Source organism: Nelumbo lutea, chromosome 4 (assembly GCF_056320005.1).
Source record: "Nelumbo lutea isolate HS-2025 chromosome 4, American lotus-T2T, whole genome shotgun sequence".
NCBI classification, from domain to species: domain Eukaryota; kingdom Viridiplantae; phylum Streptophyta; class Magnoliopsida; order Proteales; family Nelumbonaceae; genus Nelumbo; species Nelumbo lutea.
The window spans coordinates 28,636,571-28,653,295 of record NC_142687.1 but is presented as its reverse complement, the minus strand read 5'-3'; the positions used below and the strand labels follow the sequence as shown (position 1 = coordinate 28,653,295).

At 37.5% G+C, this 16,725-nt stretch overlaps 1 protein-coding gene across 1 annotated transcript; it reads left to right on the top strand.

Moving 5' to 3' along the window:
* Window positions 1-1,186: 1,186 nt before the first annotated feature.
* Window positions 1,187-15,339, top strand: LOC148854843 (Regulator of Vps4 activity in the MVB pathway protein). The gene is made up of 6 exons (XM_088984659.1): window positions 1,187-1,511; window positions 2,050-2,182; window positions 2,281-2,384; window positions 12,835-13,006; window positions 13,122-13,262; window positions 14,626-15,339. The coding sequence occupies exons 1-6, from the start codon at window positions 1,462-1,464 to the stop codon at window positions 15,028-15,030; spliced, it is 1,005 nt and encodes a 334-aa protein (XP_088840785.1). The 5' UTR covers window positions 1,187-1,461; the 3' UTR covers window positions 15,031-15,339.
* The last annotated feature ends 1,386 nt before the right edge of the window (window positions 15,340-16,725 follow it).

Genomic DNA, 16,725 nt, shown 5'->3' with positions numbered 1-16,725 from the left:
CATATATTTATACATTTTTATCAAATTTTAGTGTGGGTTGATTCACCAACCCGAGCTTGAGCCCAATCTCAGTGCATCAAATTTAAGTTTGGGTTGGGCTCAGGTTGGACAGTTCGGGCTATAGGTGGACATGAATCGAGCTTTTCACAAGCTATTTGAGCTTGGCTTGTGAAAAGCTCGATTTGGCTCAATTTAAACCAAACAAAACCCACCATGAATTTTGATAAATAACTCTTGATTGGCTGCCATGTTTATGATACCAGCTAATTGGTAAAAAAAATTTCGGATATCATATCTTTTTTATATCATAGTCGAACCCTTAATAATAATTAAATTTTATAGTTATTAATTTTTATATGTAAAATAAAAAAGATCTTTTATATGTATAATTTTTTATTTTTATAGGAAACTTGGCTCAAAGTCAAGCTTGAGTCAAGCTGAGCTTATTTTTTTATGCATATATATATATTTATTTTTATTTTTATATGAAACATATCTTGTTGAACTCGGACATACTAGCTTTTAGTTGAGCCGAACTTCCGAGGTAAAATGCCATTATTTAAAAAGACCATTTTAGCCATAAAATGCCATTATTAGAAAAAGTCAATTTTGTCCCATTCAAGTATTAGCAACTTGCCCTTGTGAAAAAGTTAATTATTCACTTGAGAGATGTGAATTACTTACCGGTAAATTATACCCATGGAAAATAAAATTTCCATAGACATCACATAAATCTAAAAAAAAAAAAGAACATGGATTTCTTTGACTAATAGGATTCCCATTGACTAACTTTCCCCCTTTCAAAACCCAACAACCCTAAATCCAACCCAATTCGCCCGACTTACACCCTACTTAAATTCTTCCATGTCAACGGTTTGATCAGCCATGTGAGACCACGGGTGACTCATCCACAGTTTAATTCTTCATTACTCCATTGCGCTGTGTTTGATTGCAATGCAAAAATTTGCCCGCAAAACCATGGCAATGCAAATTATTTGAGTATAAATTTTGACATATTTTTGTTTTAAATTTTAACTTATTTTGTTTGATTATAGTACAAGTTAAGACATGAAACAGAATAAAGTAAAATCTAAAACAAAATTAAACAAGAATTTGCATTTTTTACATTTGCACGCCCGTGCATTTGTACTAATGCAAATAAATTTGCACTGGAACCAAATACAGCATTGAGTCCATAATTCCAATCAAAACCACTGTGCTGTGTTTGGTTTGATAGAAAATAAATTTCTGTTTCACTCTTATTTTCTGTCAAATCAAACACAGAGGAACGCACTTCCCAACTCCTACACAGCCTCTGTGCCCTTGCATGATCATAGTGGAGCGTAATCGAAGTGGATGTAGCCGAGAAGTAACTTTTCCGATGTCCCCACGGAGGAGGGAGAAATATCTAAATAATAAAAGCATCGAGAGGGTCCGTATTCAGTATTCTCCGTTAGGGCGATGTCACTCCTAAATCAACTCTTCAACAGAGGCCTTCTTGGCGCAAAATGGTTAGTTGAGATCCTTCTGCACCTCTTATATTCTTCGGTTTTGACTCATCTCGTTGATTTGCTTTGTTTTTCTTTTCTTTACTTTTTTTTTTCAATTCCCTTATTGTTGCCCCCCACCCACCCAACCCCCAGCTCAATTGTTAGGGCAGATCCCTTCAGCTCAATTGGGATAGTTGTCTTTTGACATGTTAATGATTTATTTTGGTTTGGGGATTCATAAAGTTTGTCTCTTCATTATATTTCTCTATTTTTGGTGGTCAACTTGTGCACCAAGTTCGGACCTCCATATAGATATAGCAACTGTGTTGCTGCTCTCATCGTTTCTATTCAACCTTATATAGATTCCAGTTATTCGTTTATGGATTTTGGCAAGTGGGTTTTATTGAACTGTCAATCTTCTGTCCAGACTCAATATTTTTCCCGGTTCTGTCGTTGTTTTGTTTGTACGAATGGTACCAGTGTTTTTTCTAGTAGTTGAATTTCCCTCTTCTTCTTATATGTAAATATGAAATTCTGAGGTCCATTGTTCTTGTTATAGCAAAACATGCTTAAACTTGGCTATATCACGTATCAAACTGCTGCAAAACAAGAGAGATGTACAACTGAAACAGATGCGCAAGGAGATAGCACAATTTCTCCAGACTGGACAAGAAGCCATAGCTCGAATCCGGGTATCAGTATAAAGTTTAGTTATTTAGCATCCCCCGATTGGCTATTCTTATTGGTATTCTTATAGTTTTATTTCTTAACGTTCATGTATATTTGTTAGGTGGAGCATGTCATACGGGAACAGAACATATGGGCTGCATACGAGATCTTAGAGCTGTTCTGTGAATTTGTTCTTGCACGCGTTCCAATTCTTGAAAGTCAAAGGTAAAGTTCCCTGATCACATGGATTTGTTTTTTTGAGAAAAGTTAACTGAGAATTTTATTCAAAAAACAGGTATACGAGAAGATGTATTAAGAGGCAGAAACAGAGTTACACAGTCAAAGATGTATCACGAAACATAAATTCTTTATGAGCTCCAGATTTGGCTAGGCTGTCAGCTACTGTGTTTAGGTCCCTAGGAATCCAAACCAGCTTCACATTCAATGAGTCCAAACTCCAAAATATCTCTAGCCTCAGTCAGCAGATGTGCAACCCTCCAAAGCCCTCCGTCCTCCCTTAGCCAATTTACCGTATTTGCAGAATCACCTTGGATGGTTAGAAAAGGACAGATCTAACATTTTATCATAACGAAGACCTCTGAGAGTAGCCAAGATCTCTGCCTTAGTAGCATCAGCCCTCCCAATAGGACCACTAAAAGACAACAGATGTTGCCCCCTCTCTCACGGATTACTCCTCCCAATAGGACCACTAAAAGCACAACAGATGTTCCCCCCTCTCCCATTGATTACTCCAATTCTCACTTGTCCTGTGGATCCTTGAACACTGTCATCAAAGCTTAGAATTGTCAGTCCCTCCTCCCTAATACAAAGTCTTTGAGTTAAACCACTCCAAGGAGAGGAGTAGAGTACTTCTAAATTTCTTTGAAGATCATTTAAAGAAAAACCTTTAAAAACATCAGAATTAAGAGCCCAGATGTTGCATAAAACATCAGAATTTGAGTTAAACCACTCAAAGGTCCTGTTATTTCTTTCTTCCCAAACGCTCCACAACACTGCATGTGTCACTGTGCTTCAGTAGAGTTTACCTCTTCTTCCTTACTCATTGCCATGCCACTGTCGTAGAAGATCCAGAACCTTCTCAGGAAACACCCAGCTGTAGCCCACTAAGTTGAGGAATAAACACCAGATTTGTGCCTACCTGATCCAGAGTGGTAGTTTTCTTCATGCCTTTTGGCACGCTATTACAGCACCATCATGTTAAACCTCTCTGACTTTCTTGATACCTTCTAAACTTCTAGGCACCTGAAGAATGCCACACGTAAGTTATACTCTAAAAAAGTGGCAAGATACTTAAATGTCTATGCACTTGGAAAGTTATAAGCTATAAATATAATGGGAGCAGAGACAGCAAGGTACATGAGTGTACATATTAACCAGCAAGTTATACTCTAAGAAAGGTTAGCAATCCGATGCAAGGACCACCCAAACAATAACTAATTGTGGTGGATTGGAATGAAAAGGGCAATGACAGCCAATTTTGGATTAAATATTGTTAAAAGGAGACTTGTTACTAGAGTCCAAAAAAAGGGAAGCAAGAAGGGAGTTAAGTGTGAAGCAGTGTTTTAAAATGCATGGGGCCTCCAGGTGAGGCACCGCCAAAATGCCCTGAGGTGTTGACACCTCTGAGCACTTGAGGCATATGCCTCATACACCTTTTTCATGAGGCGTGCTAGAGGCATACTAGCATACACCTCATGCACCTCATGCACACCTCATATAAAAAGAGAAAAAAAAAGAAAAAAAAGGAAATGATTGAAAAGGGAAAGAAAAAGAAAGAAAGAGAAGAAAAGAAAGAAAATAAAGAAAAGAAAAGGGGAGACCCCCCCTTTCAGCTAGTGTCATGCATCTTTATTCTTCTTAATACAAAAGATTTTTATTAAAAATAAAGAAAAATGAGGTCCTTCTTCCTCTTCTTGACGAGGCACCCCCAAAATGCCTTGAGGTGTACATTCATACACTTTTTCTATAGGCATATTGGTGTATGCATCATGCGCCTCACACACCTCATATAAAAAGATGGAAAAAAAAAAAGAAAGAGAGAAAAAAGAAAAAAGAAGGAAAGGAAAGGAAAGGAAAGGAAAGGAAAGGAAAGGAAAAGAAAGGGAAGGGAAAGAAAAAAGAGAGAAAGAGAAGAGAAGAAAGAAAAAGGGAAGAGGAGGGAAGTGCTTTTGGGGCTCAGTTCTAAATAAATGTAGTGGGGAGAGATAGCAGGGGCTATGTTCTCTAGAGATGTATTGAGTATAACAGTCTGTATATAAATCTTTTACTTTTATTAACAAGTTTTTCCAAAATCATCAAAATAAAAAATAGATAAGGCTACTGGAGTCAGCACTGGTGATTTTTCTTTAAGTCAGCACCCACTGATGGAGTCAGCACTTTCAGAGAGCTTGGAGCACCTATAATTAATACCCACATAGGTGCTGTATCATATTGGATATTTCAAAATTTAGTGTAAATTTCGTATCTGATACCATATCCAGCTGTGTCCTTGCTATATCCAGTTAACATAGGTTAGCACCAAACCAAAAAAGTTTTAGAACTAACTCAACTTCCATTCATCATCTCAAAAGAATATTTACAAGGATATTTATAGATTACACCACATTTCTTTGAGATCTACAAGCTATTTATTTTCCTAACAAGTGCAACTAAACATGAAATATTTGCTAAAATAAAAAACATTTAAATCTAAATAAATATTAAAAAAATATTTTCATTATCTTTCAAATTTTTAAGATGCAATCAAATCTTTAATTTGATTGAGAGAATTTTAATCAGCATATGGAACTCACTTGTGTTGAATAATAAATTGTTAGAACTGCTGGAATGGTTCTAAGCTCATGGAATTTGGGTTCAACTGAAACTTACAGGGGTTGAATTTGTTGGTGGAACTTTAAGGTCCCTAGTGTTAAGTTGGGTTAACATGAATTGGAGGTCTATGCAGACCTAGGGAAAATAATGGTTTACTTCCCTTTTCATATTCACTGTCTCTGCATCAGGGGATAAGAGAGACTAGAAATTCAAGGGGATCCCCAAGTTATAATTAGGATGGATGACTGGTAAAGGGGAGCAGGAAGCAAGATCTTTGGCATGTAGCTTGAAAACTTCACTTAGTTGCATCCACAACCTCACTCAGCTCAACAAAGACTTATCCCAATTTTATGTGATTGGCTACATGTATCCTGTTTCACCATTTCACTCTATCTAGGGCTTCATCTGTGGTTAAATTATGATCTTCAAATGTAAAAATGGTGCTTTCCAAGCTCAGTGAAAGTACTTTTAGAAGAATGGCAGGTTTTAGGAATGTCCGAGAAAACAAAATACTGTTGGTCCAGTTATTCCAATTGCAGTATTGTGGGTCATCTATTTGAGAGGAAAAATAGAACTTTTGAGCAGAAGTCAACCACTGAAGCTAGAGTGATTAATTTTGCAGTTAAGGAACTTAGAAACTGGTTGTCTATACATGATGTATATAATGATGATGTTTTTCTGCTTCTTTTTTCGGGGTGGACTTTTTTGGGGCCCTTAAAAAATGGAATATACATGTACAGAGGACCATTCATATTTTGATTTTAATACAATGTACATAATGTTTTCTGAAAAAAAAAGATCTTTAATCATTATCACCATCACAGCCCGTGACATATTCTTTCAGGCCTGCCCTTAAGTCACTATGCCTGTATTAAAATGCTGCATATTGCTTTATGGAATGCCCTAACATGATCTTAAAATAATGATTGGGGATTCTTGTTCATAAGGGTTTAGCAAAAGGCTTTTTACTGGCACAGACAGGAGATGCCTTCAACACCGCTTGGGAGAGGCCTTGGGGATCGTTGGTAGCTAAAGCTTTGCCAGTTTGCCTAGGGCTACCTCTGATCATTGTCCTATCAAATTAGGATCAGAATCCTTTGTCGCCGGACCTAGACCTTTTAGGTTTGAAAATATGTGGCTAACCCACCCAGATTTTGTGAATAAGGTGAAAGAGTGGTGGGGGTAAACTGGAAGAGGGTAAGATTCCACAAGAAACTAAATAGATTAAGAACTAAGATTAAAGAGTGGAATAGGGATCACTTTGGGAGATTGGAGGAACAAAAGATGAGTTTGATCACTCAGATAGAAGGTTTGGATGAGAAGGAATCCCAAATTATATTGTCTGAAAATGATAGAGAAATGAGAAAACTACTAGAAAGGGATCTTGAAGAGGTGCTCCTGAGAAAGGAGGTCAGCTAGAGGCAGAAATTTTTATTAATAAAATTTTTGTTACTGATAAAAAAAGAGGGTGACGGGAATACTAGATTTTTTCATGACTTGGCAAATGGAAGGAGGAAGAATTTTGTGACTAAGTTAGAGTTAGATGAGGAGGTGATAACCAACCAGGTTGACACAGCTAGGATCTTTGTGTATCACTTCAAATCAATTTTTATAAGGCATTTGAATGAGATTAGTAGCGAAGGATTGGATTGGCCAAGGCTGGATGATGAAAGGGTAAGGTGGTTGGAAAAGGGGTTTTGAGGAAAAAGAGATAAAGCAAGCAGTCTATTTAATGGACAGGTCTACCAAGATTGCTGGGAGGTGCTGAAAGATGACTTGTGTGATGTTTTTAAGGAATTTGCAGATAACCACATAGTAAGCCCTGGAGTTAATGACACTTTCTTAGCTCTTATTCTTAAGAAAACTGATACTAACCACCCTAAAGATTTCAGGCCGATTAGTTTGATGAGAAATGTTTACAAAAATCCTAGCGGAAGTTCTTTCCTTGAGGATTAAAGAAGTTCTCCCCTCTATTATTATCTAAGCCCAAGGGGCTTTCATTCATGGGCAACAAATAACAAACCAAATCCTAATTGCGAATGAATGTGTTGAGGAGATGAAAAGAACTAAACAAAGGGGTTTTGTTTGTAAATCGGACCTTGAAAAGGCATATGATTTGGTGGATTGGCAGTTCCTAATTGAGGTATTGAGAAATTGTGTGTTTGGGGATAAGTGGTGTAAATGGATGTTTGGGTGTATCAATTCATGTCACTACTCAATTTTGGTCAATGGTATGGTAAAGGACTTCTTTCCAGCTTGCAAGGGCCTAAGGCAAGTGGACCCACTTTCACCATTCCTCTTTACTCTAGTAGCCAATGTATTCAGTAGAAGCATTACCAAGGCTGATAGGGAAGGAATCAAGTCTCAGTCTCCCATCTCCAGTTTGCGGATGACCTGGTGATTTTTGTGAGGGGGGTAGTAGTGAGAAGTTGGCAAACTTGAAAGACCTAATAAAAAGGTTTTGAGAGGATCTCCAACCTGAATAAATTTGGAAAAAAGCTGCATGGCGGTTATCAACTTGGAGGTGAGGGAGATTGAGGTTATTGCAGAATGTCTTGATTGCTCCATCTCTTCTTGGCCTATGTCCTACTTAGGGCTTCCGTTAGGGGCAAATCCTAAGAAGAGTAACTCTTGGACTCCGGTGGTGGAAAAGTTTGAGAAGAGACTAGCCTCATGGAAAAAGAATTACATCTCCCTAGGAGGTAGGATCACTTTAATAAAGGCTACTTTGGTGAACTTACCCACTTCTTGTCTGTATTTAGAGTACCACCTAGGGAAGCAAAGAAGCTGGAGAAACTAATGAGAGATTCCCTGTGGGAACTGGGACAAGACAAAAAGGATCTTTTGGTTAGGTGGGGAAGTTGTGTGCAGAAGCAAAGAGGAGGGCGGATTGAGCATAGCAAGGGTGGTCCAAAAAAATTTAGTATTGCTATGAAAATGGCTTTGGTGTTGGCCTTTGGAGAGAGAGAGAGAGAGAGGTTATGGCATGAGGTGATCGGAAGTATCCATTGACAATTCAGAGAATGGGTGGGATGCTGGTGTATCAAGATGGGCTAATTTGGCAGCACCTTGGCCATTCACAACACTCTTCCTTAGTTTCTCAGGTATATTAGGTATGAGGTTTGTTTTGGAAACTTTGTCCGGTATAGGAGGATGTTTGGGTGGGAAATAATCCCGTAAAAGACCTTTTCCCTTTGTTATACTCTATCTCTCTTTATAAAAATGAATGGGTCTCAAAATTTGTTTCAACATCGGGAACTTTGGCTTTGAATTGGGATTTTGGCTTTTGTAGAGGGTTAAGGGATAATGAAATTGATTCTTTGTCTGATTTGCTCTCCCTCCTCAATTTGGTTTGTTTGGACTCAACTGAGTCAGATAAGAGGGTGTGGGCTTTGAGGCCCAAAGGGACCTTCACTTGCGCCTCTTATTTGAAGTCTCTTTACCTTTTTTTCTGGTCATCAGTTGTTCCCTTTCAAGGAAGTTTGGTGTAGGCTGATTCCTCCAAAGACCATGGCTTTTCGTTAGGAAGTGCATCTTGGGAAATTAAATACTTTAGATAACCTACAAAAGAGAAGACCTCGCTTGTGTATTTTTCCCAATTGGTGTGTTCTCTGTAGAGCTCATGGGGAGGATTGCTATCACTTGTTGATTTCTTGTTTGTTCTCAGAAGAGTTATGGGTTTGGCTCCTCCCATTGTTTGTTGTTTGGATGTAGTTGGAATCTACCGGCAGATGTACACATGATTTTTCACCATTGTACCTTCTCTTGGCCTGAAAAAAGAGGGGCAGTAGTGTGGAGATGTGCTTAGGCAGCTTTTCTTTTGACCTTATGGGAGGAAAGAAACACAAGAATCTTCCAAGGAGAGGAGCAGCCTAGATTTGAAGGGTTGTGTTCTGAATAGGGAAATGCACTGGCTAAAAACCATGGAGCTCTTTCAGCAATTCTCCTTTAGTGATCTTTGGAGAAACTGGTTGATAGTAGCAAGTTGTTCCTCCACTAAGATCAGGGTAGCTGTGAGGTGGATTCCCCGTCTGCAGGATCTGTGAAGCTGAACTTTGATGGGAGCAGCCTAAGCAACCCAGGACCTTTTGGAATGGGGGAAGTGTTGAGAAATCAGAATGGAGAGGTAGTCCTTCTGTACTTGGGTTCTCTAGGACATGGATATTCTGTTAAAGCAGAATTACTAGCCGCTGTATAAGGGGTTCTTTTTGCAACTGGCTGAATAACCCCCAGAGCGCTGCTTGGTGCTACAAAAATGAAATCAAGAAGTTCAAATGGCTGACATGGAATATGTCTACTTCTATACAGTGGGTGGGGAGTTCAGCAAATGCTTTGGTGGATGTGTTAGCCAAGCAAGGGGCAAAAAGGAAAGATCTTTTCTGGGCTCAATTGTGATTTGTGTTGTTTTTCTCCTTGTAATTTGTTGGGGGAGGCGTGCTGCAACTCGCGCCTCCCCAAGGGTTGTATGAGCTTTCATTCTCAAACCTTTTTATGATCTAATAAAATTTCAGTATTTATCAAAAAAATCTTTTTTCTGGCTGCCTACCTGACACAATTCTGTTCCTCTACTTACTGGGGACCGGCAGTGTATGATAATTTCAAGCTAGTGGAGTTACTTTTTCAACTGGATTCAAAGATCTGTAAATCGCTAATCAGATTTATCAGCTAGGAAAGGAGCCAATTGGGATGACTTTTATTGGGGTCTGTCTTAAGGGGTAGACACGTATAACTGGGTAATTTCTTGTTGGGATATGCAGTATGCTATTTGCTATGCGTTATTAGCTATGTCAGGCTAGCTATTTTATGTATTTTCCTCTTATATTTCAGCAATATAATATTACAAACTCAAGTTTCTCAGCTTTTCATAAGAAATCACTGTTGTAGGTCATTGATTCATCATAAATATGGGAGTAAACACTATAAATATCAGAAATATTATTAACCTCCACATGTTCTGGCCTGATTACATGGAGTCTTGTTGTTGTTGGCCTATGCTGATATAGCCTAGGTGAGACTTCTATTGGCAGTGCCATAGCTGCAGTATCTCCTTGACCTTGGACAGTGAAAAAGGGAGAAGGATGGAAACAAGTGCTTAGGAGAACAAGTGAAAGTTGAAATAATCGATGCCCTCTCCCAAAAGATATACTTCATTGCAACATTTTTGTAATTATAAGTCTGCACCTTTAACATAAAGAGTTCCAATTTACCCCTACAGACTAGGAGTGCTCACGGTTCGGTTAACTGAACCATGGGGTATTTTTTCAAACCAAACCGATCTGATTGGTTTTTTAAATATCCAAACCGAAATTGAACTGATGCAATCGGTTAACTGCTGTTCGGTTTTTCGGTTTTTTTATGCACTTAAAATAAAAAAATAACTAAAACTGTCGGTGGTTGCTGTCGAGTGTTGCCTGAAGTGAGAGCTTGAGAGGTGGCATGGCTGGTGCCTGGCGAAGGCGCAGAGAGGAGAGGTGAGAGAGAGAAGAGATGGCATTGGACCGTTGGTGCTTGCTTGCCGGCCAGGCAGCGACCGACGTTGCCACTTGGTGCTGCTGTGTTGGTGTTTGGTGCGGGCTGCGTGGCCGTTTGGAGTGAGGAATACAAAGAGTTAGAGTCCTGAATCGAAGAAGAGAAAAGAGAAAGCTGAGAGACAGAGAGTGAGAGAGACAAAAGAGAAAACTGGCACTCTGGCAGTTTGGGGAAAAGACAAAAGAGAAAATCAATCGATGGAGACTGCCAGTCTGGCACTCTGGCAGAGGCAGACTGCCGAACTTTCAATTGAAAGGTTCAAATTTCAAAAAAAAATTGAAAATTGAACCTTTTAAGGCTGAAAGTCTCTTAGACTGTCAATTTAAAAAAAAAAAAATCAGTAGGCGCCGAATAAACCGAACTCTTATTCGATTTTCAGAAAAACTAAAACATATTATATAATATTATATTATTTATATAAATATATATTACTGTATATATCAGTCGGTTTGGTTAACTGCTGATTTTTTTAAATGGTTAACCGAAACTATCGGTTTTTTAAGAATATTGAACTGAAACTGAACCGACTGTTTCGGTTAACCGATTTTTCGGTTCGGTTTCGGTCGGCTTGTTTTTTTGGTTTTTTTTGGTTACCCCTACTACAGACAAGTAGATAGGTTTCTTAATCTCAACACATTTATATGCATTTTTAAGTGCACCATACTATTCTAAGTGATTCCTTTTTATATGGGTTCTGACATGAACTAAATTACTCTAGATTCTCTTCTATCACATGTTGACATGAGTAAACCATATGGATGTATTTTGTGATCTGGTGCTATTGAAGTCATTATGTTAGGCACTGGTTTGTGTACTTGTTATATAAATTTGAGGCATGTTGGTGGTTCTTGCAGCCACATCAAAGAGTTAAGTGTGGCCTCAAAGGAAATAAAATGGGGAAATTTGTTAACAATGACCATGAGATGAAAGAAGAATTCAGGAATTCAGTAATATATTTCGAATTCAATGTACTAGTGTGATGGCTTGCACATGGTCGGTTGTTCACATCTAAACCCTTATCTAACTTCTGCAATTCTGCTTTAGAGAATATTATTGACTCTTCAAATTTTCTAAATCATTCAGACAAAATTTGTAGGATTGTGTAGTGGTATATAACCAGGTAGGGGTGCGACTCGGGTTGGCCTGATTTTGCATTTTACACTGCTTCAGGCTCAGGCCATCATGCTGCATCCCTTCAAATTTTGTCAAAAGCCCAACCTGAGCCCACCCAAATTGCACCCCTATAACCAGGTTGTTTCAGAAAATATATGGATACAAACATGTCCTTGGTCTTTGAATGTTTAGAAGATAGAAGGTGCATAAGATTAATAGGCATTTTAAATATTACATGCATGATACATTCTCGATGTTGTTAAAACCTTAGAGACTAGAACCTTCTATCAAGCTATAATGTCACAATAATTTGTCGAGGATCTAATAATGGTTTTATGCTTGACGTATTATTGGTTTTAAAGATGAGCAAAAGCTTAGGATGCACTTTGTTTTATTTTATTTAATATTTTTGAAAATCCAAGTGTATTGTTTTCAAAGAAAAATTTACAATATCTCCTTTACAGCCAAGGTGCTACAGAGGGCACCAAAAGTTCCCTGTAACAAGCCTTTACAAAAATCAGTACAGCTTATACAGCAATGAAAAATCGGAAAACTCCTGAGCCCAAACCCCCTGGAAATCCTTATGAATAGCCAACCTTGTTGATACAAGCCTCTCACTCTTCTTAGCACTACCTCTATGGGCACCTTTTTGCTTTCAAGATTCTGGAATTTCTGTACAGATCATCCAAACAGCAGCAACAGGGGCCCTTTGGGATCATACAAGCCTCTCACTCCTACAGGACTTTGGGATAATCCACCCTTCCAAAGTCAAACATAGGGATTGGGGAAAACACCAGTTCACTCTACCCAGGATATAATTCCATATTTGATAGCTGAAACTGCAGTACAGAAATATAAAATGAAAACATCTCTGGATCAATGTTATTTCCTTTGGGGAAATTCTATTGGTTTCTGTGTTAAAATTTCCAAGGAAGCATGGCCAACATACTGTCTTTCTCAATGATTCAGTTTCCTTCTTGTACAAACGATTTATATATTGGGCTATACCTTTTCAGCTGCTAACTTTGACCATTTATTAGTTTTTATCTATCTTTTCTGGGAAGTCTATAAAATTTAAAGAAGATTCTTGAAAGTTGATAAAGCAGCTACTATTTGGAGTTCTTTTTTGTTTGTTTTTTTTTTTAATTAAAATATAGTTATTGGTGTTGGCATCTTCATGATCATTTTGTACATGTGACAGGGAGTGTCCTTCAGAATTGCAGGAAGCCATTGCAAGCATAATCTTTGCTGCTCCGAGGTGTTCAGATTTGCCAGAGTTGTTGCAAATACGGAATTTGTTCACTACAAAATATGGAAAGGAGTTTGTCTCATCTGCGTCTGAACTTCGTCCTGATTCTAACGTCAATCGTGAAGTAAATTGGATTTCATGCATTGCTTGTTCTGTTTTTATGTTCTTTGTAGGAGTACGCATATCCCAATCATGATTCTGATTCTTCTTTCTTTCACAATTATACTATCTTTTTGCAGATAATTGAGAAACTTTCAATTAGAGCTCCATCTGCAGAAGTAAAGCTCAATCTTTTGAAAGAAATTGCTGAAGAGTACGATCTGGAATGGGATTCTTCTAGCACCCAAATAGAGTTCAGTAAAAAACATGAGGATCTGCTGGTACTTTTCCTTCTCAAATTCAGTTTTATTTTCCATTTGTATCTTCAGAGGCTAAGCCTATTTTACACCAGTTTTTTTTTTTTTTTGTTGCAATTACACTAGCCATTGTTTGATAAATATGAGTTTTAATCAAGAAAAAAAGGGAAAAAGAAGGCTACAATTTAGTCCCCCAAGAACAACCACCCACAGCTAAAGACTCCTCAAAATACCAATTAAAAATAGGCAAGCTCAAAACTTAAAATAAAAAATGAAAACAAAGGAGGCAAGGGAAACTTGCATTGTTAAAGCCAAAAGCAATAAACTGCCAATCTAACCTTGTTCCCCAAGATGAGAAAATTTAAACCCATGAACTACAAGCATAATGTGGTAACTGCAAACCCTGATACACTGTTTTTAGTAAATGCAAATTAGGAACTCTATCTTTGACATTTCCATTTCTTCTCATCGAATACATAAGGTTTAAACTTTCTGGAGTAGTAGTTGATGTTGCATACCATATTCCTCACCAGTAGCTTATTTAGATTTGAAGATGATATAAGATCAGAAAGGGGAAAAAGAGGAGAGAAGAGTAAGGAATTGAGAATCTTGAAGAAGAGAGTTAGTTAGGGCTGTAAGCCCTCACAATCAAAATAGTGTTAGGACATTTGAAGTACAAGATGCCTATGGATATGGCATTACATATAGGTCCCTAAATATGTATTAACCCATACTTCCACATAATATAGATTTTCCCTTAGACATGTAAGGCCAATTTTCTTTATACTTCCTCAAGAAGACCGGGTATTGTTTTATCTGACAGTAAAGAAGAAAAGAATTTAATTAAAAGAAAAAAAAGTTATGCTACATAGCCAGTGAAGGGTTTTCACCATAACCATCTTAACATACATTGGCCAAAACAAAAACAAGTAACACAAGTGAAACATACATTACAAAATTCCCCTTTCAGACTCCAACAGAACCCATGCATCTGACTGAAGATCACTCCTATTAACGTCTTTAAACTTTTAAAGTTTAAATTCCCTTTGAGAAAGGATCGGGCCTACCAATTTCCGCTTCTGCCTGTATTTGTCTTCAAAGGTTCTCATGCTTCTCTCTTTCCAAGTTCCCCAGCATACCACAATCAAATGGAACTGCGCTCCATTTGCCGCCCACTTTGCTTCAAAAGCGTAAGGTGCAAGGCAAAGCATGTGCCTTTCTGAAGCAAGGCACCAAATTTTAAAATATTCAAAATAATCAAATAAAATTAAAAATATATATTTAAAAAGCCAATTGGCTCAAACTATAATAAAGTTAAAAATAATTTTATTGGTCAATTTAGCATTTATCACAGCTTTCAATAAATTCCTGTTGGTCTTGAATGTAGGATGGGACAAATCAGCTATGCGCTCGAGCTGCAGGTTCTGGTGTGCCCACTAGACAAAGCTCTCTGAACTCCAAACCGATGAGTGAGGGATGTCCAAACATGCCTGCAAAAAGGAATCAAGGGATTCAAGAACAAATTCAAGCTTCCACCCCATCCAAAAGCAGCGTATCCATGATTAGTCCTGATAGAACGGCACCACCAGCTATGGATCACAAGAATGGACAAACTAGTGATATTAAAACTGAGTCAAAATCACAAGCGTCAGATATCTTGGAGAGAGCTAGAGCTGCTATTGCCTTTGCAGAGCGTGCATCAGCTAGTGCCCGCGCAGCTGCTGAGCTTGTGAATGTCAAGTATGGTTCGTGGATGCAAGAAGGAAAGTCTATCCAGTGCTCAAAAGAATGAGGATGGACATCTTGGTTCTCTACAAGGAGCTTGGTACTTGAGAGAATAGTGTAATTTACTTTAAATAGTCAAAATTAAATGTTTTTTCTTACTAAAAATATAAATTACTTATACTGTATTATTCAATTTACAATTTTCTCTTATTTACAAAGTTTTCACTCTATAGTAATTAAAGGGCCAAATTGTCCTTTCGGCCTTAAAAAAAAGCCCAGACTAAAGAAAGTCATGCTATTATTGTAGTTAGAGTGCGAATCTAGTAATGTTAGTGGCTTGTTTATAATTTAATAAAAAATATTCGGAGTTTCATTATATGTAGTTCTTTGATGTTCACATTATATGTTATTGAGCAATGACATACTCAAAATTACAAAATAGATATGCGATACACATTTGCCTGAAGATAGTTGATGCAATAAAGTGTTTAGAAAATGAGTAAAAAAGGGAAGCAAAATTGCAACTTGGTAAATACAGTAAAAATCACAGTTTTTTGGTAAATGTAAAAACCCTATATTTAACCATAGTTAAAAGCTGAAAAAAAAAAGCTTTTTTTTTAAGAGGCTAAGAGACTATCTTGCTCTTCTGTCCATAAGATTACAAATAATTGCATGGTAGAATTTTAACGCTATCAATTGGCACTATATCTGCCTATATCAGTATATGTTTCTGCAGTTTAGGGACTCCCCATTTTTGAAGGATTAAAATAGAACATTCTTGGTTAATATTGGCATGCATCAACGGACAACTAATTGGGATATATAGGCAATGTAGATGCTCGAATATGTAGCTCCAAAATTGGATGTAGAAATCCTATTTGGGGATGGGTGCATATCCATTTTTCTCGAGAATCCTACTATATCACTAAAAAAATGAGGCTTCAAAAGGAATATAACATCAGCTAGTTACAATTATCCTATAATTGCCACATTATCAAAAGATGGTGATAGTGATAATCTGGCTAAACGCTATTAACTCCGAAGTTGCTGAGAGAAAGCATTCTCAAGAGTCAAGAAGTAACATGCCACAATCTAATGGCTCGATGTTTAACTAGGGCTGTTCAGAAGACCCAAACCGACCAACTCGGTCCGACCCAATCTGAGTTGGCCGTCGGTTTCGGGTTATAAAAAATCATAAATTGATGATTCGGTTCGGTTTTGGTTTTCATGTATAAAAACCAAAAATGATCCAAACTGAACCGATTTGGTAGTTAGTTCCTAATTAGTAGTTAGAACCTACTTAGTTCCTACTTAATTAAGTTGTCTCTATCCTAGTTATAACTTACTTAACTAAGTTGTCTCTCAAACTCTGCTCCTTCCACAACTTGATCCATGGATGGGTCATAAAACATTAAGGAAATGCTAGTTGCCTTTGGGAATGTAGAGCCAGAAATGAACACTTGAACAACAACTAAGTCACCACTAAGTAGAGTCGAAACCGACCCAAACCGACTCAAATCAATTAGGTCAGTTTTGCTTAACACAAGGTCGGTTTCGATTTCAATTTCAGGTAACCCGACTAAATCGGATCGGTTGGAAAAACATCAGTAAACCGACCCAACCCAACCCATGAACAAGCCTATGTTTGACTCTGTTTAAAATTGAAATAGTTTTTTCCTTATATTCAGTTTGGAAAGAGTATAAATACAAATATATAGAGTGCAAAATCTTGTATTTTCTATTATTTTGTATATATTTATAC

What these genes read in the sequence shown, in the direction of transcription:
- LOC148854843 (XM_088984659.1), top strand. Translation starts at nt 1,462, where the DNA reads ATGTCACTCCTAAATCAACTCTTCAACAGAGGCCTTCTTGGCGCAAAA. An exon ending in CCAATTCTTGAAAGTCAAAG is followed by an intron (nt 2,385 to 12,834) that starts GTAAAGTTCCCT and finishes TACATGTGACAG; the next exon opens with GGAGTGTCCTTCAGAATTGC. An exon ending in ATTCTAACGTCAATCGTGAA is followed by an intron (nt 13,007 to 13,121) that starts GTAAATTGGATT and finishes ATCTTTTTGCAG; the next exon opens with ATAATTGAGAAACTTTCAAT.